The sequence below is a fragment of the Parasteatoda tepidariorum genome, chromosome X1 (genome assembly GCF_043381705.1).
Source record: "Parasteatoda tepidariorum isolate YZ-2023 chromosome X1, CAS_Ptep_4.0, whole genome shotgun sequence".
Lineage (NCBI taxonomy): Eukaryota > Metazoa > Arthropoda > Arachnida > Araneae > Theridiidae > Parasteatoda > Parasteatoda tepidariorum.
This window is the reverse complement of record NC_092214.1, coordinates 84,077,468-84,104,476: the sequence shown is the minus strand read 5'-3', so window position 1 is coordinate 84,104,476 and position 27,009 is coordinate 84,077,468. Positions and strand designations below refer to the sequence as shown.

General features: G+C 30.2%; 1 protein-coding gene across 1 annotated transcript in view; it reads right to left on the bottom strand.

The window, feature by feature from the left end:
* Nucleotides 1–10,755: 10,755 nt before the first annotated feature.
* The window catches only part of LOC107449384 (large ribosomal subunit protein uL6), a gene marked incomplete at its 5' end in the record, with an annotated part of 19,220 nt that continues 2,966 nt past the window's right edge, over nt 10,756–27,009 (bottom strand). The window contains 2 exon segments of the mRNA XM_043055979.2: nt 10,756–10,885; nt 21,415–21,628. Coding sequence (XP_042911913.1) covers nt 10,779–10,885; nt 21,415–21,628 — 321 coding nt within the window.

Here is a 27,009-nt window from a genome sequence, read left to right as displayed (position 1 = left end):
AAAAATAGCACAGCGGACGTCATCAGGGGGTTGCCCCTGATGGTGCAAACTGAAAGCCGGTTAGTGGAGGATGTTAAAAATGACAGGGATATTAGAGGGCTGTGTGCAGTCCGTACTGAATTTGAGGTATCTCGATCACCTAGTTTCAAATATGTATGTATTATCACCTTTTAGAAAGAAAAAAAAGATCAATGTTATTTCAATATTATTGATCCAAACGTTTTAAAAATTAGGAAATATGACCCATGGACCCCTAAGGGGTTCATGAACCACAGGTTAAGAAACCCTGCTGTAGAGGAATGGAAAGAAGAATTAAAATCTTTAATTAAAGGATACAAACCAAAGGACATTTTTAATTGTGATGAAACTGGTTTGTTTTTCAGGATGACATTGGCATTTATGAGGGAACCCTGCCACGGTGGAAGAAACAGTAAGGAACGATTAACCATTTTATTATGTTGTAATGCAGATGGATCAGAAAAACATTCCCCTTTTATTATTGACAAGTCGAAAAAGCCTCGCTGTTTTTAAAAAAAATAAAGCGACTTCCCTGTGAGTACTCAAGCAATAGAGCAGCATGGATGACTTCTAAAAATTTTTTACCTTTTCTTCATTCATTTGAGAAAAAAATGGAAAAGAAAAAAGAAGAGTCCCCCTTTTTATGGATCAATGTCCAGCCCATCCACGAGACTTGCCAACTTTTAAGCATATCAAAGTAGTGTTTCTTCCTGCAAACTGCACGTGCAAGTTACAGCCTTTGGATTTAGGCATGATCCGTTCCTTGAATGTGCATTACAGAAAAACATTGATTTGTCGATATCTAGCAGAACTGGAAACAGGGAAAGCAGCCGACGTAAAGATTTCAATTCTTGACGCTATGAATATGGTATGCATTGCATGGAGAAGCATTGGACAATCCAGCATAAGGAATTGCTTCAAAAAAGCTGGATTTCTATTTTCAGATGAAAATGAATTTATGAATCTTAACGAAATTGAAGAAGATTGGGATATCGATCTTTAGTGATAACGAATGGAAAGTTGTATCTAACGAACTTGTTTCTTTTAATGAATTTATTGTCTTTGATGATAATCTATTAACAACGTAATTCAGTTAGAGACATTGATGACATCGTTAATGAAATGGAGGATGAGAACGTGGAGGATGATACTGACAAGGATGATAAAGCTCCTCCAAATCACACAGCAGTATTAGAAGCTTTAGACACTATTCGTGACTATTTACAAATTAATTCTTCTGAAACTCCCTTATCCCATTCATGTGAACTGGAAAAAACAATTTTTGAAGTACGTCGGAAAAAACAAATACAAACATGTATTAAGGATTATTTTGTAAGAAAATAAATTGTCTTTAGGTATGTTAAAATTTTTTTTGTATAATTACAGTAAATACCAAAATAGTATAAATATTAACCTTTAATCTTTAGAAACATATTTATTCATATCGCCACTGCAATTTACGTTGAGTTTTAGAATTTTGAAGTTCTTCACTTATACGCCTCTTTCACTTATGCGCTTTTTTCTGTTCGCCCCTTACACCGGTGCATAAGTGAGATCATTTTATTATAATTGATCATAATTAAATTTCCTGTCGTTTACATGTGGTCTGTTACCTATTATAACAATCATTTCAAAACAAATGCGTTTAATCGTTTTGCTTTAGCAAACAGATTATGTAAATAAAATATAAATAAAACTGATACACTTTTTCAGTTAAGCTGCTACTCTATTTGTGAATTTACAATAAAATTAGGATTCAATAAAATTCAATATGAAAGCATATTGTGCGTTATAAAGTAATCGCTCACGCTCTTATCAGTTTACACCTTACAGCTGTGTTTCCCAAACTTATGACTTTTGTGTACCCTCTCTCAATTTTTCGTAACGCTGTGTACCACTAAAAAAAAAAAAAATGTATTTTTTACTATAAAAAAATTGCACAAAAGTTAAAAATCACAACTGGCTGTTGACACCACTAATTATTAACTGATAACTCTTCAAAAAATAGCCAATAGAAAAATACGTAATCGTAAATTTTCATGGCTAGCTTTGTTTTGAAATTTTCGTTTGTTACAAGATATTTTGCATTAGAACGCGTACCCCCGCTAAACTGTTCCCGTACCCCTGGGTGTACGCGTACCGCACTTTGGGAAACACTGCCTTACAGAAACTCTCTTTCTGTTGTTATTTTTCACAGAAATGAAGTTCAAAGTGAAGTAATATATAACGGTTCAATTATAAAATTGATTTATTATTAATTTAAAACTTTAACTGTTTTACATTCAACATATTAATTGTAACATTTTTAATTGATTGTAATAAATAAAATAATAATTAAAATAAAATTTTAAACACTACTTTTTTCAAGTGAGCGAAAAAGAAAATAATTCTATTTTGTCACACCTAAAACAAACAAAAAACTGTAAACGCATTACTGTCAAAAGGCGGAGAAGAGGAGTTACCTAATTACCATCTTTACATACAAGAAAGCGAGTTAATTTCGTTAATAATAATAAATGCTGTAGGTAATAAGAAAACGTTTACAAATTCATGGAGAATTGTCACAGGTTTCTCATCATTCTCAGATAATAAAAAAAAGTTACTTATCTTTATTGATTATTAATTCCCTTTCAATACTGAAATTTGTATGTTTTCGTATTCTCTATAAAAATTCGTTCCAGTTCGATATTTTTTAAATTTTTTTTTATGAATATTAACTTGAGACCAACAATGAAAATATTTTCAGCAAAAATTTAAAAAGCATATTAGAAGACACTACGCAAAACCCGAAAAGTTTGATTAAAAAATCGTGTTATACTTAATGAATTTAAATGAAAAAAAAATAGTTTGTGGGTCATGAAACATTTTTAAAAATTAAATAACAAAATTGTCAAAATTATTTTAATTTTGATCTAAAATAGCAGGATACGTGATTACCGTTGAAAACCCTCCAAAGAGATGAAAAATTTGTTTTCCATCAGATCCTCAGGAAAAAGGATAAAATTTGGCTTTTATGTAATTTTTTTATTTGCATTGTTGTTTTTAATTACATTTAAGGGCTGAGGCTCTTAATCTGTCTGTGGTTAAGGTCCATTTTCGTCAAGATTTAAAAACTCGCTGACGAATTTATTTCCATTAGATGGCGCCACGATACATAGTAACATATATATAACGCTCTCGATTTTATTTTAATGTATTAATAAAAGGTGCTCTAAATAACATTATAACAAGTAGATCATAAGCTTAATTATTACGTCTCCAAGCAGGTCACTACATTGTAAAAAATTAGCAAAAAAAAAAAAATGCTTGCTTATTAGATCACTATACAGAGTTGAGAGTAGTCATAAAGTAAAAAAAAGGAAATCCAAGAATGAATAAGAATCGAGATATTTGCAGAGCATGGACTTGGGATTTCTAAAAGGCTTGTTTGTATTGTTTTGACATAATAAATAAAAATTTACATGACTGATTGAGCAAATAAATATTTTCAGCGCAAAATCCACCTCCTTTTTTTTTCGTTTGCTTTAACGCCAGAAAACAGGAAGCAGCGACGTCGGAATTACGAAAATACAAGCTATCCGGCAGACGGATAAAAATACGGAAAAAAATTTTCTGTGCGTAAAATCGGACAAAATAGCTAAAATAAGTAAAAATGCGGAAGGGTTAGCAGATAGGACGTAGTTAGACTTTTCTGTTTATCTCTGAAAATCGTAAATAAATATATTTTATTTCAACGACTGAATTTTCAAAAAAAAAAAAGTGGGATATTTAGAAGAAGANTATTAAAAAAAACCCAAAACATTTAGAGAATCGGAGTTTTTGATAAAAAGGCTGAAACTTGAGACAAAAGCGAAAATCCGCAACAAAGCGGAAAAATCTCATCCCTGTAATAAAGGTCAACCAGTTTTATCCCAAGGGAATGATTTTTTGCGAGACTTCAGAGGGAGGAATGAGAACTTCAATACTTTCGCTCCGCGGAAAATTCCTCATAAAATATTTTAACTTGTGCAAAAAAAAAATTTCACGCGGAAATTAGGGGGAAAAAATCTGGAGAAAAAAAAATGGAAATCCGTGGAAGAATCACATCCCTGTATAAGAGCCCAATGAAGGCATTCTGCACAGGACACTCACTTGACAAGCAGCTTCGAGCTAGGAGGGCGTAAAAGCTCCATGCATCTAATCAATTCTAAACTTTCGCTTAAAATAGCGCGATGCCGCAATAAATTATGAAGAGTTTAATAATAATCCACAAAGAATTTTCCTTGAAATAAATGAGTCTCTAAAAGCTTTTCTTGTTTAGTTTAAAAAAGGTTTTTAATTTAGCCAAGGTTTTTAATTTAGGTTATTTAATTTAGCCAAGAAGCAATTGATATGGCGAATTTAATGTTTGGCATTACATCCCAAATGACAAAGTCAAATATAAGTTGACAACGTCTTTGAGGAATGGGATTAAGATCAGGGGACATCGCAGGTAACTCCTTCTACTGGACGTATTCGTCCAACTGAGCTCTATGTCGACGGACGTTATCGTGGAAAAGTATCACATAAGGCGCAAGGATCTTGTCACAGTACCTCGCTCGAACACAAAGATCGGCATGTCCGTCTACCTAGACAGCTGTGGCCCTTTTCAACAATGTTTGAGGGCCCATATCGATTACTGGGTTCATTCAAGATGAGAACGTCTTGAGTCACTGCCCAGACTTAATGGTGACTATCAATGAAGAGAATTCGCCCCCAAACATCCTGTCCAAGATAGGTGTTCTCAGCACCAGGCTAGACAGTCCTTTCAAGAGCTGCAGACTACACCTGCATTAGGCCTCTGGGCGACTGTTATTTGTGAAATGGACTTTCTTGTTGCATTATACAGGTCAGTCCTGTCGAGGTCCTATCCTGTTCGGTTAGATATTTCAACTATCTTGACCAGGTCAACATAGTGGCCACATTTTCCGAAACCCCCAGGTGTCAGCGAATAGCGTAGCTATCATCTGATACTTTATCTGCATTATAGGCATTACCTATTTTTTTTTTCTTTACAAAAACGGTCCTCCCTATTTCATAAGTTTATATGTATATATGTCACGGCGAAAGACCGAAATCGGTGGTTGTTGGCTTTCACCGGTGAATATCGATAAACACCAAATACGTCGGTGAAAGATCGTATATTTCATTACATTCTTGTATATTCGGACCCTCACCGCTGTATGTCGACAATCACAGATATGCTTTGGTGAATGTCCGAAATATTTATTACATTCGATTTGATATGAATTTATTCAAGGATATAATTACATTTATTCGATAGTTTAACCAACCCTACACTGATGGTTTTTTAAGGTTAAGTGCCACTGCCCGGTATACCCTACACTGATGTTTTTTTAAGGTCAAGTGTATATTATTATATATATTATATACACTTGAGACACACACTACAGTATATATTTGCCCGATACTCCAAACACTGATGTTTCTTCTAATCTATCGTCAGTAAGTATTAAAATATAGAATAAATATAAATATATCAAATAAATATGATAATATTAACGAATAAATTAATATAAAATTGGATATAACAAATATTTCGGACATTCACCAAAGCGACTATGTGATTGTTGATATTCACCGGTCAGAGTCAGAGATAAGGGTATTTAGCAAATATTTCGGACATACGCCAAAGCGACTACATGAATGTTGACATCCACCGGTGAATGTCGACATTCTCCAGATTTCTGTGTTTCACAGTAACATATACACATATAAGTTCCGCAAAAATTAGTGCTTTCCGACATTGCAATAATACATCTTTAAAAATATATCTATATAAATAGGGTAGGTACACTAATAAAATTTTAACTCTTCTCATTGTTGAACGTTCTTCCATCAATAAAATGCAAAAACATTTTCAGACTTTACTGTGTGATCATAACGAAATAAGTAGTTTTTGACAAAGGGCTCCTTTTTTAATATTATCCACCATAACAATTAAAACTAGGGTGACCAGACGTCCCCGATTTCCGGGGATTGTCCCCGGCGAGGACCTCGTGTCCCCGGTTATAAAATTAAAAAATTTTGTGTAAAATATTTGATAAAAATACGTTATATGCAATTTTTATTTTCTCAAAAATTTTCATACAAATTAATGTAAGCATTGAAAATTAAATGTAAACTAGTTTTTAAGAACACACTATAACTTATACTACAGAAATTTTGGAACACATAACTTTAATATCTAGTTATGTTTACATTTTTACTAGGCTGTACGCCAGACAAGTTTATATAAGAAAAGAAGTTTAAAGCAAGACGTAACATGAATATTAGTTGCTGCTTTTAAAACAATTAATATCTTGGGTTACATAAACTGCCAATATTAGCTAATTTCCACTAAAAACAACAACAATTACTACATTTCCGTTTTATTTTAGAAAAATAACTAAAACATTTTATAATCAGGTAAACATTTTATAAATATCTAACCAATAAAGTATAAAACCATTTTTTATGAAATTGTTATTATTATCACTTACGACTAATTAATTTTTATAAATTCTAATTATTCTACATTTTGAAAACCTCATAATTTGTTATCGTAATAGATATTTAGAAAAATATTTTTATTTCTTTAAAATAGATGTCAATATGGCAACATAAACAAAAAAAAGAAAATGCCATTATTTGGATGATTGGAAAAACGAGTTTCCATTTATTGAACCGAATCCTGATAATTCTTCCAAAGTAAAATGTACAATGTGTGGAGCAACGTTTTCAGTTGGAAGTGGAGGACGAACAGCTATAGCAGATCACATTCTTACAATTAAACACAAAGAAGCTTTGGCAGCAAAAACAAAAACGAAATCCGTCAAACAGTTTTTTCGTAAGCTGGAACCATCCAAAGAAGAGTTTGACTTAGCAACATATGAAGGAACGCTTGCATTTCACACCATTCGTCACAACCAATCGTTTCGCAGCATGGACTGTACTTCAAATTTACAGAAGAAATTTGTAGACAAGAAATTTTCTTGTGCCCGAACAAAATGCGAAGCTATCGCTGTCAATGTTTTTTCTCCGTGGGCATTTCTTGAATTGAAGAAAGATTTACAGTCTGTTCAATTTGTAACAATATCTTACGATACTTCCAATCACAATCATGTAAAATTACTTCCTATTTTAGTGCGGTATTTTCAGTGGGACTGTGCTAAAGATCCAATTAATAATAAACTTGTATCACTAAACGAAATTAAAGGAGAAACTGCAAAGATTTTATCTTCAGAAATATTAAACGCACTATTCGAGTTCCAATTGAAGGATAAAATGGCTGGTTTGTCTGCGGATAATACTAACACTAATTTTGGAGGATTGTTAAGAAGAGGAACAGAAAATGTTCATACTAAACTTCAAACTGAGTTAGGAAGAGATATTTTTGGTTTTGGGTGTAATGCGCATATTATACATAATGGCGCTAAAACTGCTTTTGATTGTTTGCCTGTAGATATTGAAGTTATGGTATCTAAACTTTTTAGTTATTTTAAAATTTACACAGTCCGAATTGAAAGACTGAAAGAATTTTGTGAGTATGCTGACCAAGAATATCATCAAATTTTAGGACACATTCATGTTAGGTGGTTGACATTACTTCCTGCTGTAGAAAGAATTCTTAAAATTTATTCATCTCTTAAAGAATTTATGTTGTCTGAAAAAAAGTGCCCAAAAATCTTGAAGAATTATTTTGAGAGTGAAACAACCGAGTTATGGTTGTTTTTTGCGCATTCGCATGCTGCAATTTTTAATCAAAGCATCTTGAAAATTGAAAGCGATGACAAATGTGTTATTGAATCTGGAGCGGTTGTCAAGGATTTGATATTTAAATTGAAAGCACGAAAGAATGCCAAATTTGTTCCACTTGTTGTAAAACCTGAATTGACTAAATTGATTGCTGAGAATATCATTACTGAAGATTCTTATTTAGAAACGTCGAAAGAATTCTATGAAGCTGCGATTTCATATTTAGAAGCTTGGAACGATAACAACGATGATATGTCTGATTTGAAGTGCCTTCTTTTAGATTGTAAGCCTTCACGGTCTGAATTCGACGAGGCAGTTCTGTCTCTCTCTTCAAAATGTGCAATTTTGAATGTTAATTCCGACGATTTATTTGACGAGTTTACTTATCTTGAAGGTTATTTGGATTCAAAAGACGATAAATGGTACCAATCCGTACACATAACAGACAAATGGCGCGAAATAAACAATTATTTTCAAAAAAACAATATACCATTTACAAATATCAAAAGAATTGTTGAGCTTGCAATGTGCTGGCCAAGCAGCAATGCGCCTGTAGAACGGGTATTTTCGCGCATAAATAACTATTGGACTAAAGAAAAATCGCGAATGGATGTGAATACAGTGAAAGCGGTTTTATCTGTACTGATTAATTTTGATTTTTCATGTGACATATTTTCTCAATTACTCGAAAAAAATCCTGAAATTTTAAAGAAGATTCATTCTTCAGAAAAATACGGTGTTTAGAAATAGTATAATTTTAAAAGCAATACAATTGTTTTGTTAACAGATTTTAAAATTGTGTAAAAATGTTATGATCACGATTTTAACGATATAATTTATATACTAAATTATAAAAAAAATGTAAACGAAAAAAAAAAAATATTTTTTAAGATAAATGATCAAAATTTTTTTCCAATTTTTTCTGTCGATAAAATGGGGGGTAGGGGGTAGAGATGAGTGTCCCCGGAATTGCCCGAAAAAATCTGGTCACCCTAATTAAAACACAATTTTAAATATTTTCATATTGAGCCACTCATTCTATTTTAAAAATTAATAATTACTTTGATAATGTAAAAAAATTAATTCAAAATTATAATTAAACTATAATTTAAAAAAGTTATTGGTTGTATTTTTTAGATTTAAATAAGAGTTATTTATAACAGTATATTTTAAAAAAAATCAGCAAGATTAATATTATTGATCATACTGAATTTGTAAAGATATGTAAAGAATAAGGCAAACTAAGAAAACCTTTATAAATTCATATTACAAATGTAAATTAGTGAATAGCTCCTTTTCAATGTTTATTAAAATGTGTAACTTGGTTCAGTATTTCTTGAATAAAATGATTTTACAAAATTCAATAATTTTGAAATGTAAATACAATGATTATTGAAGCTGACATTTGTCAGGAGTAAATTATTATATGGTCTCTACATTCATAACGTTAAACAAATCTGAGTTAATTGAATTTATTTCAATTGTTTTAATACTTAATTAAGAGATTAATTAATACTTTTTCTTAGAAAGGTAAATCTGAACACAAGATTTTTCATTGTATTTAGTGTTGAAATAGTGAGTAACTTCACTTTTTAAAAATCTTGTCTCAGAAAATAACTTTAAGAGCACTGAAAATTTTAAGCCTAGTAATACAATAGGTTAAAAGAAAAAAATAATCAAGTACAGAAAGAAGTTTAAAATTTCTAATGCAATTAGTGGACAGTGCTACATGTAAAAAAAAAAAAAAAATCGAAATTTTTATCTTTATTAAATTAAACAAATAAAGGAAATTGAAAAATTCAAGATGACATTGCTACAAAAGAACTTGAAATTAATTTGCTTTTGATGACATGAAATGCTAGCACAAATAAACATATTGACAACAGAGAACAAGTGACACATTCTAATCAAATGGTGAAAGTGTGGACCTAATGCAACAACCCTGAAAGTATGAGGGAAAGATTACAGGATCTTGCACTGCTGAAACCAATGTCCGCACACATTTATACAAAGATGCCCCCAACAGTTTTACAGGGAAAAAAGTCGAACTTTGCACAGTAACCCAATTAAAGAAACTTTCAAAATTTAAAAAATTACAATTGAAAGGAATTTATATATATGGATACGAAAAATTCCAGTAGATTTTACAAAATAGAAATTTCATAATATTATTGCATACTATACTAAATATTTGATATACAAGGAATTTTAGATATTTTTTGTCATCAAAATACAAAAACTTCATTTAACTTAAAACCGTAAAAGGTTTGCAACATTTTCTTGTTATAATTAAATAAATTTGAAATGTTATTATGTTTACACATAATTTGAATATTAATAGGCATTTCATTCAAAGATAATATAAAGATTTCTCAATTAATTTAAAAAAAAAGAGTTCTGAATAAAAATAAGCTGAGCTGAACATTTCAGAACAAAAAAACGTTTTAAGCTGATTTCCATAAATGAGACTTGCTTCATTCTGATTAGTATTACTTATTTAAATATTCAAGCAAGCAATAAACTGTGCAAAATTCTATTTCAATAGGGAATATTTTAGATAACTTACTCAGTTTTAGGGAATTTTATAAACTATACAAATACCAGGAGAAACTGGCAAAAACAGTCTATTGGAAAATGCAGTAAATGTTGGCAGCTATGTATATGAAATAAAATTCTAAGCATAATGAGCTGTTAATGGGATAAAAATTATTTGAAGAACTGAATAAAGAGAACAATTAAATTTTTTAAACAAATTATTTCCACATACAAATATTATTCCATCCTCTAAAAATAGTAAATTATTATAAGAAGGATGCTCTTTCACCTTTTTATAAGATAAAGGACCTATACGAAATATAGGAGGAGTTCTACCTCTGAGATAAGTATGTTGTAATATAAGAGCTGGAAAGATCTTAAAATTATTTTTTAAAGTAAATAGCTCAATTTATTATGAGAATAGGCTTAAGTTTTTCAAACTATTTTATTTAATTTTCAGCTTGAACAACAGTAGTTTTTTCTGACACATAAATACCATCTAAAAATTTTCTTATGTCTTTTTTCTTCACTAGTGTGGATTGATGGATCAATGCCGCTGGAAAGAAAGAAGCAATCATTAGAAAAACAGAAATGTCACAATTCTAAAAAATAAAAGTACTTATCATTTGAAAACTGATAAGAACCAAAAGGAATTTCTTTAAAGATACTATTTTTTAAAGAAAAATATTTTCGGTAAATTTATCAAAATTTAAAAAAAAGTTTATGCATACTGCACTGAAGAACGGTCTCATTATCATACAGTCAGGGTTCATACAGAGATCAGAAGAAGAAATCCAAGGAGTCCAAAATTTTAAGAACTTATCAAAAATTTAAGAACTCTGTGTAAAAGATAGTTTTTTTAAAAAAAAATTTAAAAGCAGTTATTATAAGGAACTTGCAAAAATGCATATTTTAATTTTAATTTCTATCCCCTTTGAAATAAATTTTGACTTTGTCAAACTTCGTCAAGAAAAATAAATTAAGTTATCACTTAGACACATAATACATTTTCAAATATTTTAATAAATCTTGTTAAAGTACAGACGTTAAGGATTGACATAAAAACCTACCAATCTTATATTTTTAAATTTGAATACATAAGAAAAATCTAAGGCATTTTATACCAAAAAAATAATAAAAAATCACAGCAAATTATTAATCAAGTTTGCTAGTAACATGTAAAATTATTTTTACAATTTTTATTCTTTTAAAAGTTTTCTTAAACTGCTAGATTTTGACTGCTAAGTCATATCCAGTGGTGCAAGTGGCTAAACATGGCTTTGGAGCAACAAAAAAGCAATTTTGCAGCAGCGAAACGAAGATTTGGAGCATATGTAATAAAAGAATTAAAACAAGAATGTAATAACAAGAATTTTCAGTTTTGTTCATTAATAACATGTCTTTTTTTTTTTCATTTTCATGAAGGTCCCAGCATTAAAAAATTAAGTTTCTATTTGGTATCTTAAAATGCTGTTAAATATTCTGCTATCCTCGACTTTTCCTCAGATAAGAGGATCTGTCCGATTTCTATACTCAACATGTCTTTATTATTCAACCCATCTTTAATATTTTTTTCAGCTGTGGCTAAGAGATTCTGAGAAGCCTTCAATTTTTTTTGCAAATCAATTTCAGCAGCTTTCAATTTGCTTTCCTAAGTTTCAGTGTTTTCACATTCCTTTTTCTCAACCTCTAATCGAGCAGAATAATTTTTAAATGCTACATGAGCCACTTTAATCATATCTTTGTCAACTTTAAAGTTATTTAAACCCCCTATTTTGTTGATATTTGACACAACTTGTCTCAAATCATTAACACTATGCGAATTTAAACTTGCCCTAGTGTCAAGTAGCTTTTCGTTCACACTAAAACTTCTTTCAACATCGGCATTCCCATGTGGTATGCACAAAAGAGATTTAAAAAGCTTTGCTAAAAGAGGATATTTGATATTTCTCAAATTTTCTTTCTTCACAAAATAGTTTTTCCAAAACATATCAATTGGTGCATATTCATTTCAGTCAGAAGAATAACCTTCTGGTTTTCTATGTAACCTTGTCCATTCATCTAGGAACAAAGATGCCTTAATAGAAGTGTCTTCCATTCTCATTATAGGATGCAACACTTTAAGATGGAACAGCAACCTATTTTCAAGAGACAATGCTTTTAATAACTTTTTTGCACATGCCATAGACCTGGCACCTAAATACATGAATTTTTTTCTGAAGATAAGGATGTCATCACATTTGTGGTATCTAGTCCAACATCTATTAAATTTGAATTTTGCCAAATATCTGCGTTTTCTACATCGAATGATTTTAAGTGCTTTCCTGACAAACTAAGAAAAGAAGAACTCTTTAAAAAAAACGCCCTAACAATGCCTTAACTAGAGACATCATTTCATCATACAGCAAGTGAATCAATGGTGTCTTAGTTTGGAAAAAACCTAAAAATTTATTTAANGAAGAACTCTTTAAAAAAAACGCCCTAACAATGCCTTAACTAGAGACATCATTTCATCAAAAAAAAGAGCTTTTGACAAAAGCAATTTTAATAAATTCAATACAGCGTGGCTCATACTATTTCCTAAATTAATAATTACTTTATTTAATTCTGTAAAAGGTAATTCAAGACTCTAATTTAACTATTATTTAAGGTTATCGAGTGCATTTTTCTTTAAAACTTTACCAAGTACAGTATTTCACTAATGAAATGATTAAAAAAATTTTTATAATTTTTAAATGCAAATTCAATGAGTATTGAAGCTAAAAAAATTTGTCAGAAGTAAATAATTATATTGTCCCTACACTCATAATATTTCACAAATATGTGACAATTAAAAATTTTTTTATATCGATTGTTTTAAATCAAAGATCATTTAAAGATCAAAGATTTTAAATCAAGAGATGAATTAAAGTATTTTTGAATGACAAATCTGAAAAACCTAAGATTTTTTGCTGCATTTAAAATATTGAAAGCCCCTCTCTTCATGCTTGCCTCTAAATATTATTAAGTTTTTCCTTGAACAAATTAAGAGCACCGAAAATTTTGAAAGTAATAATACAATAATAAAATGCAATAAGTAAAAAACAGAAAAATATTATTTAAAAAAAAAATCAATTAAGTAAAATCAATGTTTAAATACAATATGATTTAGTGGATGGTCCTTCAGATAAAAAAATTACATTTAAGAAACTCAATTAATTTTCATCTTTATTAAATTAAATGAATAAAGGGGAGATGGAAATTTTGAGGTTATGAAGCTTTGTGATTCTTGACTGCTGAGGATCAACATGAAAATATGTACTTAGTGAATGGTTCCTCAAATTAATTCAAAGATCATGGTACTAATCTATAAATAGAACAGCGCATGAAGGCCATTAGCTTGCCATTGACGAAGTTGATAGCACTTCAATAACTATGAAATAAACAAGAGAAATAGAATTTTCTCTTGCCATTAAAATTTGGCAATGTTTAGTTGGTCCCCGAAAATTCGACAAGTTTCGGTTACATTTCAGAGAGTGGAAAATGAAGCCTGAAATTGAGAATATCTTGCAAAATAAAGCAGAGTTGCACATGAAAGTGCAAGAATCCTTCCCACTGAATCCTGAGCAACCCACATGGCAGTAGCTTGGTTGCCGCAAANATTCGACAAGTTTCGGTTACATTTCAGAGAGTGGAAAATGAAGCCTGAAATTGAGAATATCTTGCAAAATAAAGCAGAGTTGCACATGAAAGTGCAAGAATCCTTCGCACTGAATCCTGAGCAACCTACATGGGAGTAGCTTGGTTGCCGCAAAATATCCTTTTTGGAGCAATTTAAGCCAACTACTTCAATTTGGAGCATGTGGGAGCAGGTTTCCACAACTGGCGTGGATCGGTGCAGCACTTGCACCACTGCATATCATTTAGTTTCCCAGCTACGACAGCAAATTCATCAGCGGACTTAGCAAGTTCATCTATGCAAAGCAATAATCTAAGGAGTTATCTAAGGACTAATTTGGAAATATAAGTTGTTCCAAGTACTCCTGGGAGACTTTTATTTCCAAGGAGTCAGTACGCACCCTGCATATAGTGGACTTGTCTAAAATATGGGCAACAAAGCTAGTTAGCATAAATATATTTCTCTATGAACTATGCCTTTCACAAAATGTAAAATCTTTTATGTTACTTGAAATACGTAACAATAATTCAAAATAAGTGTTATCCAAGGAATGTCACCATGTTGTAACTTGGACTGCCGGTTCTTTTAAAAATATATTTTTCGTATATGACATACGAAATACATATAAGTATACGACAGAATTCTTTCACAAAAAATGTAAGTAAATTATTATCTTTTAAAATGTAAGTTATTCAAATTTTTCAAAAATATGTTAGACAAGAGAAAAAACCAATCAATCTCATCATTGCCTTTTTATATATGCTGTTTGCAAGTCCTTTCAAGTTAGCTCTCTTCTGTTCACTTCTTCTCAAAGCATTTGATTTAATAATAAGAAGCTCGCCTTCTCACTAGAGTCAGCAGCAGATTTCACCAGCTTTGCAATATCAGCTACTTCAAGCTGCTTTTTGTTTCTCAAGATATTGTGAATGTGACTATTTTATCATCAACACTTTTCACTACTGAACTGTTGTCATTTTGCTACATTAGAATGTTTTTAATTTTTTTACTTCCATGGACCTATTTCCAAACTAATGTGGCGTCATCAAAGACTCATCACATCAAACGTCATCTTCATTAAAATGCAATGCGGCTGGAAGAAACTGATCTTTCATGATGCAAATCAGCTTTCCCGGACTGTGCGCACCTACACTCAAGAAGGATAAAAACCAGCTCACCGTCGATCAGTATGCCACTTGGATTTCAGCTCTCACCCGGAGATGTGTGCTGGACCTAAGCCACTGAGTCCCGAAGTACTGATGTCTTTCTACTTACTTTGATGATGGATTTAATGTTTTAACACAAAATAAAATAGTTAGTGTTCAATTTAAGGGAAGAGTCAGAAGTAATAAAAAAAATCACTATCTTGAAGAAAAAAAGCACCCATCAGCAAAAAATGACATATTACACAAAAGAATTACACACTAAAGAGCTCAAAATTTTTTCTTTCATGAAAAAAAATTTTAATTTTTGAAGATAAACAGTTTACTTCTCTGATAAGTTTGCATGCTCTATAAATCAATTTTAAAATTAGTATAGTTTTGTCCTTGAAAATGTTAGGCACGGCGCGTGCATTGTAATAAAAATGTCAGATTTTTAAAAACTATGTAGAGATAACCAAAAATGAATGGCAGAAAAAGCTTTGTTTTCGACGTGCGTAACTTTAAGGTGCATAGCAAGTGCACCAAAAAGTAATACATACTTTAGATTTGAAATATGCACCCAACATCAAATAACAGGGTGCATAGCCAAATTTTTCAACAAAAAATAAGCACCTTTTAAGCAGGGTTGGCAAGTTTTTGACAATTGATGGCTTAAATCATTGTGTCAAAAAAAAAAAATAAACTTTAGAAAACTGTCAAAAATCACCCAAAATTTTGGCATAAGGATAAATATGTAGTATTGAATTAACATACATGTAAAATTATAAGTGTTCCATCAATCATGTTCTTAAATATTTTAACGTAAAACTTTTTGTTTTAAAAATTACTGTCGAAAATCCAAATTTTGGTGTAGAAAAAAAATATTAAGTAATTAAAAAAAAAAAATTTGTGAAATCGCAAGTTATCCAATTCCTTAATTCGTCTAAGTATTAAGAATACAAAAACAATTATCTTATTATTCATTTATCCCAGGCCATACGTGATAATTTTTCGATTACGGCAGATTAATTCAAAAACAGATGTTTACCGAAAATTTTCCGAAATTACGAACTTATTTCGTAATGTTTGCTCTGAAAACGTTTTTTTCTCTCACTAAAATATAGTTTAATTAAAGAAGTTCTCGATTAACAAAAAACAGCATGATGTCATCTACAAATGGTGTTCCAATTTGTAACTTAAGAATAATTAAAGTTAGTACACTTTATTTTTAACTCTCTTCTCATCTATATTTTCCTTACAAATATTTTATTTTCTAATTGTCACAAAACTCGAAAATAAACTCTTTGTTCTATGCATCGATCCGATTTCAGTAGGTACTTTTAGTTGTATTTCCTTTTTTTTTATTTTTCAGCGCAGGTTAAAAATTTCAGTCCCACTTGCGAGCCAATGCATTCAATATATAAGATATAGAAATAAAAACAAAAAGAAAGAAAAAATATGCTTCTGCATTAAATAAAAGCATGGGAGTTTTAAATTGACACTGATCTGCGATTGACTGATGTGAGAACTGTCAAAAATCGACTAGAAAAAAAAAATTTATTCGAAAGAAAGAAAAAACAAAAAATAGAAAGAAAAGAAAACGATATTCTTCAAAACAAATCCCACTACTGACTTTATAAAAAATATTAAAGATAAAATGGAACATTTGCTTTTGTCTCAGAAACTAAATTCATTCGCCATTGAAATTCATAATTTATTTTATTTTTTCTTGAAAGTAAGTATTCTGTTATATCTTACATAGTCTTTCGTTTAATCAATTTCAGTAGGAAAAAAAATTCTTAGCGTTTACCTCAGCATTTTCTACATCATCTAAAAATCAAAAATAAACTTTTTCAATACTTTATTATTTCTCATTATCTATGAACTTAATTTACAAATATGTCCTTTCTTGAGTTTATGATTATAATAACTATTTACTGATAAAAAATTAATATTAATCATGAATATAAGCTTATAAAGTATCTGGCTCTCCCTTACAAACAAATAAAATAAACTGTGTTTTTAAGATCCACCTTGAAAATTTGATTTTCGGAAACTTCTGTGATCAATGATTTTTTTAAACATCTGGACCTTCGATTTCCGGATCACTGTTAGTGAAAAATCTGGATTTTTTCCAGAGCAATCAGCTCTGTTATTACAAAGTAGTTTTAAATTGATTTTTTTTATGCTTAACTGTTTTGGTTAGAAAAGATTAAAATTTTTTGTAATGATAAACAATAAGATGATTTTTTAATTATGAGGAAACTTGTTCCTTTTAGAATTTATCATAGCCTTTTTTATGAAGCTAGAACGAACCCAGCTAAAAAAAGTTTCGTAACACCTGTCTACAACTAGTGATCAAAAGAACAATTTGTTTAATTTTCCATATGTTCTGCTGTCATTCCTAACCCTTCCTCACACAGGTCATTGTGCTAGAAAGAACAAAACATTTTCTCTTCCTTCCGAATTTCCCAGTTCAAAGAGGAGAGGAAGTGTATAATTTAATTTTTACTCACACTAAACTTATGTTAGGCTGTCAATGTCATAAATATTTTGGACATCATAGAATTCTTCCGTAAGTGTCGCCCCTCCTATGACTGCAGTGACCATTAATTTTCTTTTTAGCAAATTCATTTTCTTTTTAACTATTCATTTCCTTTACTGAAAATTGAAGGTCATTGGAGAATCTACATTTCGAAGGCTGCGGTTACACATGATGCACCTGGAATAAGATGACCTAGTGTGGGAAGGGGTGCCGTTTGTATTTCCACATATTCCACTGCTGTCTTCACGTTCTTCAGTTTGTCTGCCCTACCTGTTCTACAGGTCTTCATACATTCCCTTCTCTTTCTCTTACCTTACCACTACACGCTTTTGCGTGAAAGATGTTCCTTCCTTGAAGTCGGATGATGACATAGAAAATAAACTAGATGATTTACAACCGTTTGTTTTGTTCTGACAGTGAAGAATATGATTTCAATGATTTTGAATAAATATATAATCAGAAATATTTGAGAAGTAAATAAAAAAATGGTTGATTTATTTTTATTGTGTGATCAGTTTATTTTTCATCGCATACACATTCTCAACTTACGATTTTGATTGGTTATACATGCTTCTTCTGTAAGTAAGTATCATTCTCAATTCTTCTTTTTTTTTATAATAAGGGTATTCATAAAAAAAGATTTATCAATGACTATTTTTAAGTATAGAGTTTATGTTTTAAAGATTATTATATTTTAAGTGTATTTTCACACATGTGATATCTGATAAACATCGATAATTGATCGGAAAAAACGAAAGTGCGGCTTTGGCGGCAGTGCAGCCTTTAAGATGAAAATTGAAATCTTTCGCAGTGTTTTTTGCGGTTGCAGCTTGTCCACCAGATATTAACTCTTTTCTCCCAAAGCAAGCGATTAAAAAAAAATCAGGGTTTAAAAAACTCAGGAGAAATTGGGGTTCTTCATTTAGTGCTCACAAACTTAAAGTTTTACTGTGTAAATATTCATTTATTAAAAAGTGTTGTATAAGCTTAAAAATAGAAATAAATCCAAAAAGCTATTTTAATTTTTTTTATACATTTTATATTAAGTTTAAACAATGCATTATCACTAATACATATTTGAATCTTCTTAATTGTTATGTACATAATGTTTCACAATTTTGAACTCAAGCATTATAAAATATAAATGTAATAATATAAAAGGAACAAGTTTATTAATCTTTTTGTTTTCACACACATATATTTACTATATTTATTAAACATATATATATATATTACTTACTATAAAATTATATTCAGTAGATATTTATAATCAGTAAAAACTAAAATTTCATCTTACTTTTGACTTTAATAAAAACGGAAATAAATATTTAATGGTCCTTTGTGTTTTTATAATAAGATTAGTAGAAAGTGGAATTAAGCATAATTATAAAGAGTATTCGTTACTTGTCCCATTTTTTTTTTACAACTAATTAAATCTAGGAAAATGATATCATTTTTAGATAAATAACTTTAAAAAGCTCTCGCATAAAAAAGTTTTAGCTTGTTTTTTAAAGCCAGAAAATAAAACTGTTTAAATTTGTTAATGTATCACCTAGTAAAAAAAAAAAATTTCACTTGGCGAACCCTGCAAAAAATAGTTGCCAAAATATTAGCAATAGGTTGTCGAGCAATATGCTTTTCCCCTGATCTTAACTGAGTAAGTCCCCTGATCTCGACCTAATGTTCCAGTTTAAGCGCTTGTAGGCTTTGTACACTTGGCCGATCACGTGCTAGGAACATTAGGAGGAATTTGATTGGCTTCAGACACGCTTCGTTTTTGAAGCAAGTAGTAGTGCAGTAGCGACAAACTCAGCGATAAAAAAGTAGAAAAATCTGAAATATTAATTAAAAACCGAAGAACAGTTAAAACAGGAAATCTTACGGATAAACTGGACGAGTTGGCAGCTATGACGATGGAATTGAGCATGTAAAAAAAAAAAGATTCTAAATATTAGTGCCGTAATTTTACGCTCCAATAAGTCACGTGTAAAAGGCTGAAAAATTGACAGACCATTACCATGAAATTATAGTGAATCAAATATGTCAAAAAGCTATTACTCAAGTTTACAACTCTCAAGTCTTAATAAAATAGTATAAAAAAACAAATTTGGAACTTTGTAGTAATAATTCTAAAGCCCAAGCATATCCACAAGCATACTAAATTTTAAGCTGATCAATCGCATATTGTGACATGGAATATGCTTATGATAAATCAAGTGAACCAGTACATAGAATTAAATACATATTTAAGAAGCAGTGCATTAAGAAGCATGCTGAAGTTCTCTTGAAATAATAAACGAAAATAGAAAATCTTTAAATCTATGTTACTACAGTGCCCGCCGTTTATTAAAATCACTTTCGTGTTATGCTCTTTTGATTTTATTAAGCGGCTGATTTTATTAAGAGGCGATTCAACATTTGAAAAAAAAAATAATTTTTACGATCGATTCTAAATGCACACACTTTAAAATTTGAAATAATGACCACATTAATGCTTTATTTTAACTAATTTAATTATTTTAATAAAGTAAAACCCAACATAAGATTAAATTTACAAAAGTTTTGCAAAAAACCGATCAATGGTTGCTTGAGTTGCAGTATTTAAAATTAACTTTTCAACATCATTTGAGAGTTTATAGAAGTTTTTATAGTTTTCGATATTCCTCCTCTTTGTTTTAAGGCTTGCCGCAATACATTAAGTGCTTTTCTGACTTCCATTAAAGATGGCACTGATGAGTTCATTTCATCTTCTGAGTCTGATTCCTCCACTTCTTGAAGGGAAATAACTTTGCAATTTTTGATGTCTATAACAATTTCAGAATCAGATTTTTCTCCTGATGTTTGCTGGTTATCGTCAATAGTTACGTAACGTGAAAAATTCTCGTCCATTTCATTTTCTTCATTGCTGATCATTTCTTCGAAACAGTTATGAGCCCTATCTCCATCTCTATTGAAGCTTCATGTTGACTACATTTAGGAAGCTTATCATAGTTTTGCGACACTTCGAATTTATCTTTAAGACTCATATCCTTCCTTTTCGGCATGCTGATAAAATTTAACACTAAACGAACTTAAAAATGATATGTGCTCTAACTTTAATTTACTCAAACGACTTAAATAATATGGAACATGCGCACAGACAGTTTTTGGAAATCTATTCATGTTCTCTGTTAAGATAGATAACAAAAGAAGCTTCTCTCCCTTCTATGGTTCATTTAATTAAAATTAAGATAAGAATTCGACCCCCTGTTGAGTGAGATAGGTTTCTCCAAACTTCATTCAAGTCAAGGAATTAACATTGATTTCTATGAACTCGCCGCTTACCACCCACATTTTTCCTTAACTCTTACACTATGTATATCGCAGGAAAGTGCTAACCACACCTGTTTCACAGGATTGTGAGTAACTGTTGCCTCTTCTAAAAAAATCTTTAAACTTCGAAAAAATAATATTTTATAAATAAGAACAAAAAAAAAAAGCTGAAATATTGCACCTTTGATTTTAAAAAAAGGCGGCATTGATTTTATTAAAGGATGTTTTTAACATGTATTAATATTGTAACGATTCGGTTCTCGCCGATTTGATTTTATAAAGCGGCTGATTTTATTAGCGGCGGGCACTGTACAATTAAAAGTTTATACATAAAAAATTTTTCAATATGAACTTATCAAATAAATCCCATCATTAAGAGTAGCAATAGATAAAACACAATGCACATGAATTAATCAAAATATAAAATTTACCTGATCGAGAAACTAATTCAATATCATTTCCTTGAAGAATTAATTCATCTTTTTGCTGGGAAGAATTTTGACAAGTTACACCAGGTTGCATTTCCACTCTTCTTACAATTTTCTCACCCAAGAAATTTCTAATTTCAACCATTGATCCATCTTTAGACGTTGTAACATTGATTGGGAAATGAGCATACACTGATCTCATTTTGTATTGATAACCCTAAAATTGCATCAAGAAATTTCAGACTCATTTTTATCTAATATCACAAACTAATGCATTAATTTATAGGGTCAGGTGGGGGTAAAAGTTGGTATAAAATCAAGCTTCCTTTTAAAAAGGCTCTAAAACCAAACCATTAAATTTATTTCACTGAAAATTTTGATGCATTTTATATACACTGGATTCATATAAATTAAATATGAAGCATAATTTATCTATTTTGTTTGATTGTTTTCTTACTATAATACATACAAAAGAACACGTTTTGATTATTAATTTCACTAAAAAACATACGTAAATATTGATTTAGAAATAAAAATGCTCTTAAATAAATGCATCATAATCATATTTTTAAAAAAAGTAAATGCTAATGGCTATTAAAACTCAGTTTCACTTCAGGAGTAGTATATTTTGCTGAATTCTACCTAATTTCATCAAAAAGCATGAAAGCTGCAATAGGTTTTGGTTCATTTGAAATATATATGAGAAAGTTAAAATAACTATAGTGGTAAAAATATTTATTTTGATCAAATCAAATTATCTATATTTTAAAAGGAGGATTTCTTATTTAGCATATACCCTACATTACCCTTGTAATTTAATTATAATTTTAATGATCTTATCAATCAAATCAAGGCACCACTAAAGTGTGACAGCCATAAGACCCCTTAACTCATTAAATGAACTGGATCAGCAATGAATCACATGTGAGAGATAGTTCAGGTATAAGTAGGTGCTATTTTAAGACTTAGCAGTAATAGCTAAATTACACCAGCCAGCCTCAGAAATTCAAAGAGACAGAGATTTTTGGTGACCACAGCAAGGTTAGGGATTTTTCCGAAAGAAACTTATTACTTTCAAGCAGGCCCGGACTGGGATCTAAAATCGGTCCGGGCATTTTAGAGATATCGGCCCTCTACTTCAGATAAACACTGCGTACGCGACTCCTAATGTATCATTTTTAGGCATTTTTTACTTATAAATTTTCATACACGCAAGTTAATTTATTGAAGTAAGAAAGTAGATAAAAATTGCTTAATAATTCTTTATAGAATATATTTCAGTTTAAAATGCATGGTTCTTATGAGGAAACAGGTTGATAAAATCAAAAAGGTGAAAGATGAAGAGTAAATAAAAATATTTACACATACACATATTATACTACACATACATGAATAATTTATACAAACATTTTTTTAAAAATAGATTTAATGTTCTTCAAAAGTTATTAAATTAAAATTTAATTTAATGACTTTTGAAGAAGCTAACTATTTTCTGCCACTTTATCGATTATGTTGTCGCTATCTAATTTCATTAATAGATCTTTTTCTATTGCCATTACCATGAGAGCATTCAAATTATCCGAAGATAAAGCACTCCTCATTCGATTTTTAATTACTTTTAATGGGGAGAATGATATTTCCCAAGCCACCTGACTTATTGACAATGTTAGTAAAAATTTTAATGCTGGACCAATTAAATTGTAAGAATTGGTCAATAAATTGAATCTCTGTAATATCTTGTAGCAACAAATAACACAATTTTTGCACGCACTGCGTGTCTTCTTCTTCTGTTTCCAAAGTAAACTCGCTATTATCTTCATTTGAATGGTCTTGTCTGATTATTTTATAATCTTCTAAGTCTGAATTTTTCAGTTTTTCCCAATGTAAAGCTAAATTTCTTAGTTCAATCCACAAATTTTCACCTATAGCTGTTTCGTCAAATTTTAGCAAGAGTTTGCTTAACTCATTTAGTTCGCCTGATTGAAGCTTGTTAAGACACCTTTCAGGGAAATATTTCGGATCTAGATAGGAAAAATCGGCGTACAATTTTCCATTTGCGGGAAACCGGCGTTCCATTGACACTACAACTATGCTGAAAATAATGTTATGGACGTTTATCTTAAATGCAGTGGTTTCAGCATCAAAAACTGTTTCATTCGGCGCTATCTCACCCGGCATCAATTTTCTTTTCTTCACTCTTTTTTGTGGAAACTTTTGTTTGAATTTCTATTTCAGTTTCAGTTACTTCTAATTCCTTATTTGCACGAATAATAAAATCATCTGTAACTTTTTGTACACCTTCAAAATCTCTCACTATTCTTTTAGTTCTGAACACGTTTGTGATACCATTTCAAAAGCTTTTAAGATGTCTAAACCAGAGGTTTGCAAATATAGTTAATTCAAATATTCTTGAGAATATTTTGGCAGTGACTACTGTTTGATATTTGCAAAATGATTCCAAAAATAGTTTTGCCTTTCAAGGATATCAGGCTTGAAATTTGAATTTTGCTGTAAAGTTTCTAAGCTTGTAATCAATGTGACATATAACGGCTTTATAGTTGAATCTGAGTTTGAAAATAAACCAAAAATTTTATTTAATGCAGAATTTTTGGACCACCAACATGCTTCTCCAACATGCTTTTCCGTGCTCGCTACTTTGTTCCCAGATGTTCATGCGTTGGAATGATTCACGCAAAAATACTGTGACCCTATTTAGTAGGCTGAAAAACGATGCACTTTCAATTAGTGTCTCCGTGGTATCTCCTAAAACTAAATTTAAGACATGTGCATAACACCAAACATGAATTTGACCAGGGGACTCTTTGGAAAGCCATGAAGAAAATCCTTTATATTCACCTTGCATATTTGCAGCCCCGTCAGTTGAATTACCGATGCACTTTGTTATATCTATATTACAAGACTTTAAAATTGAATCCACTAAAGAAAACATTCTGTTCGGTTGAAGATTTACACTCTATAACAGCGAATCGACCACAAGGAATTCAATAGTGATATTGTTAATTCCCGCAAGTAGCCGGAAGTACCGGAATTTGAACACAACTTTGACTTTTTTAAATAGAAACCTATATCTTATTTGGCATCAATGGAGAGAGTTTTTGAAAAGAAATAACTTTTACTTCAAATATTTTTTAATATCTTTTTCTATTTTCAAGATAATAGATAAGAAAAAATACATATTAAATAGATTTTGACATATTCACTAAAAAAAAAATTTTTCGTCATAATGTCTTATACCTTTATTAAAACACATTTGTGCTTTTCTTCCCATGTTTTATAAAAATTGAAGCTATTTTAATAATTTTTAAGTTAATTATTTTTGGTAAAAATGATAAATTGAAGTAAAAAATGATAAATTGAAGTAAATAATCAGAATTTTTTTGTATCTATTATCTTGAGATATAAAAAAAAAGAGAAGTAAGAGATATAAAAAAAAATTTCAAGTAAAAGATACTTTTTTCGAAAACCCTCTCCAGTGATGCCAAATAAGATATAGGTTTCCATTTAATATATCAAAATTGTAATTCCATTTAATATATCAAATTCCGGTACTTCCGGGAATTAACAATATCACTATTGAATTCCTTGGGGTAGATCCAGTTATTAGATTTTTCATTTCAAATCAATTATTTGCTCCATCCTCGAAAAAAATGGGTGGCACGCATGGTCTGAATCACCCTGTATATTAAAACAATATTATTACTACATATATCATATGTATGTTATTTAATATTATTATTTGCACAATATGTTTTGAAATTCATGCAATGTATAAAAAAAATTTGCGCTTCTCGCTCGGCCCAACCGGCCCTCAGGTCAGACAGGCCCACCGGGCATTTGCCCGGTCTGCCTACTTGCCAGTCCAGGCCTGCTTTTAAGACACTGGAAGAAAGTGGGAAACAGAACAAAATGGAAAAACTGTCCAAACAAAACCAAAAATGACCAAAGATACTATATGTAATTTATTTTGAATTTTCCAATCCCTTACTTCCCTACTTAAATATGTACAAGTATATCTACATCAACAATGTAATTTAGCATATGTTAAAAATGTTTGATAAAAATAACTTTTTTGGTTTGGATCTGAAACTTTATAGCATGGCTGTATACTTTCTCACAGGTTGCATTTCTTTAAGTAATGACCAAACTTTTCAGTACAAATTACTAATTGGGACAGGGTAAACTATCATGCAATATGGTTTCTTTGCATAAATAAAACCATACTATGTAACAATATTATGATTTAACTTGTGAAGATTTTATCCCGCACAATAAATCAAACACACTACTGTTCACCGTCAAAGACTATCTTAGTTTCTCGTCTCTAAATATGAAGATGGGTCTAATACATGATACTGAGCGACATGAATCAGAAATCACTTTTGTGCATGAATCAACCGCAAAAAGTATATGATGTATCCTTTTTATTTTTAATGACTTCATTTTTGGAAAATTACAGTGAGACTCTTATAGCTTAGCAATTATAATGCATTATTCTGTTCTGAACAGAATTAAAGAAAGAAATAATATAATAAGTTTCATAGTTTTCTCTAACCATGAAGATGGGTACCACGGTTCATACAGAGATCAGAAGAAGAAATCCAAGGAGTCCAAAATCTTAAGGACTTATCAAAAATTTTAAAACTTTGGGTAAAAGATAGTTTTTTTTTTAAATTAAAAAGCAGTTATTATAAGGAACTTGCAAAAATGTATATTTTGAATTATTTTTCTATCCCTTTTGAAATAAATTTTGACTTTGCCAAAATTCGTCAAGAAAAATAAATTTTCACCTTTACACATAAATACCTTTTCCAGTTTCGAATATTTTAATAAATCTTGTTAAAGTACAGATGTTAAGGATTGATATAAAAACCTACCAATCTTATATTTTAAAATTAGAATACATAAGAAAATCTAAGGCATTTTATATTTAAAAAAAAAAAACAGTAAATTATTAATTATGTTTGCTTATAACATGTAAACTTATTTGCTGTTATTTTACTTCTTCTAACTCTTGCAATTCAATTTTTATTCTTTTTTAAGTTTTTCTTAAACTACTTGATTTTGACAGCTAAGTCATATCCAATGGTGCAAGCGGCTAAACATGGCTTTGGGGCAACAAAAAAGCAATTTTGGGGCAGCGAAACGAAGATTTGGAGCATATTTAATAAAAAGAATTACAGGGTGGCCTCTCAAATCAGATTTCAAATTTCCCTGATTTTTTCAGGTTTTTCAGGTAAAAATCTTAAAATTTCCAGGTTCATGTTTTTTTCCTCTCTTATAAAGTGTAGGATGTGTACAGTCCGCAAAAAAAAAAAAAAAAAAAAAAAAAAAAAAAAAAAAAAAAAAAAAAAAAAAAANTTCTAATGATCGGATTTTCACGAACTGAGTGTCAATCTTAATGATTCATGGGGGTGATCTCAAATATGCTAATTAATTATTGCTAACTAGTAATTAAATTACGAAATCAGACACAAAAACTTACTTTCTCTGAATAAACACATTTTTTTTTACATATTTGGATTCTTAACCTTCAAAATATAGGGGGTAGCCGCAATCTGGGATCTATTAAAATTTAAC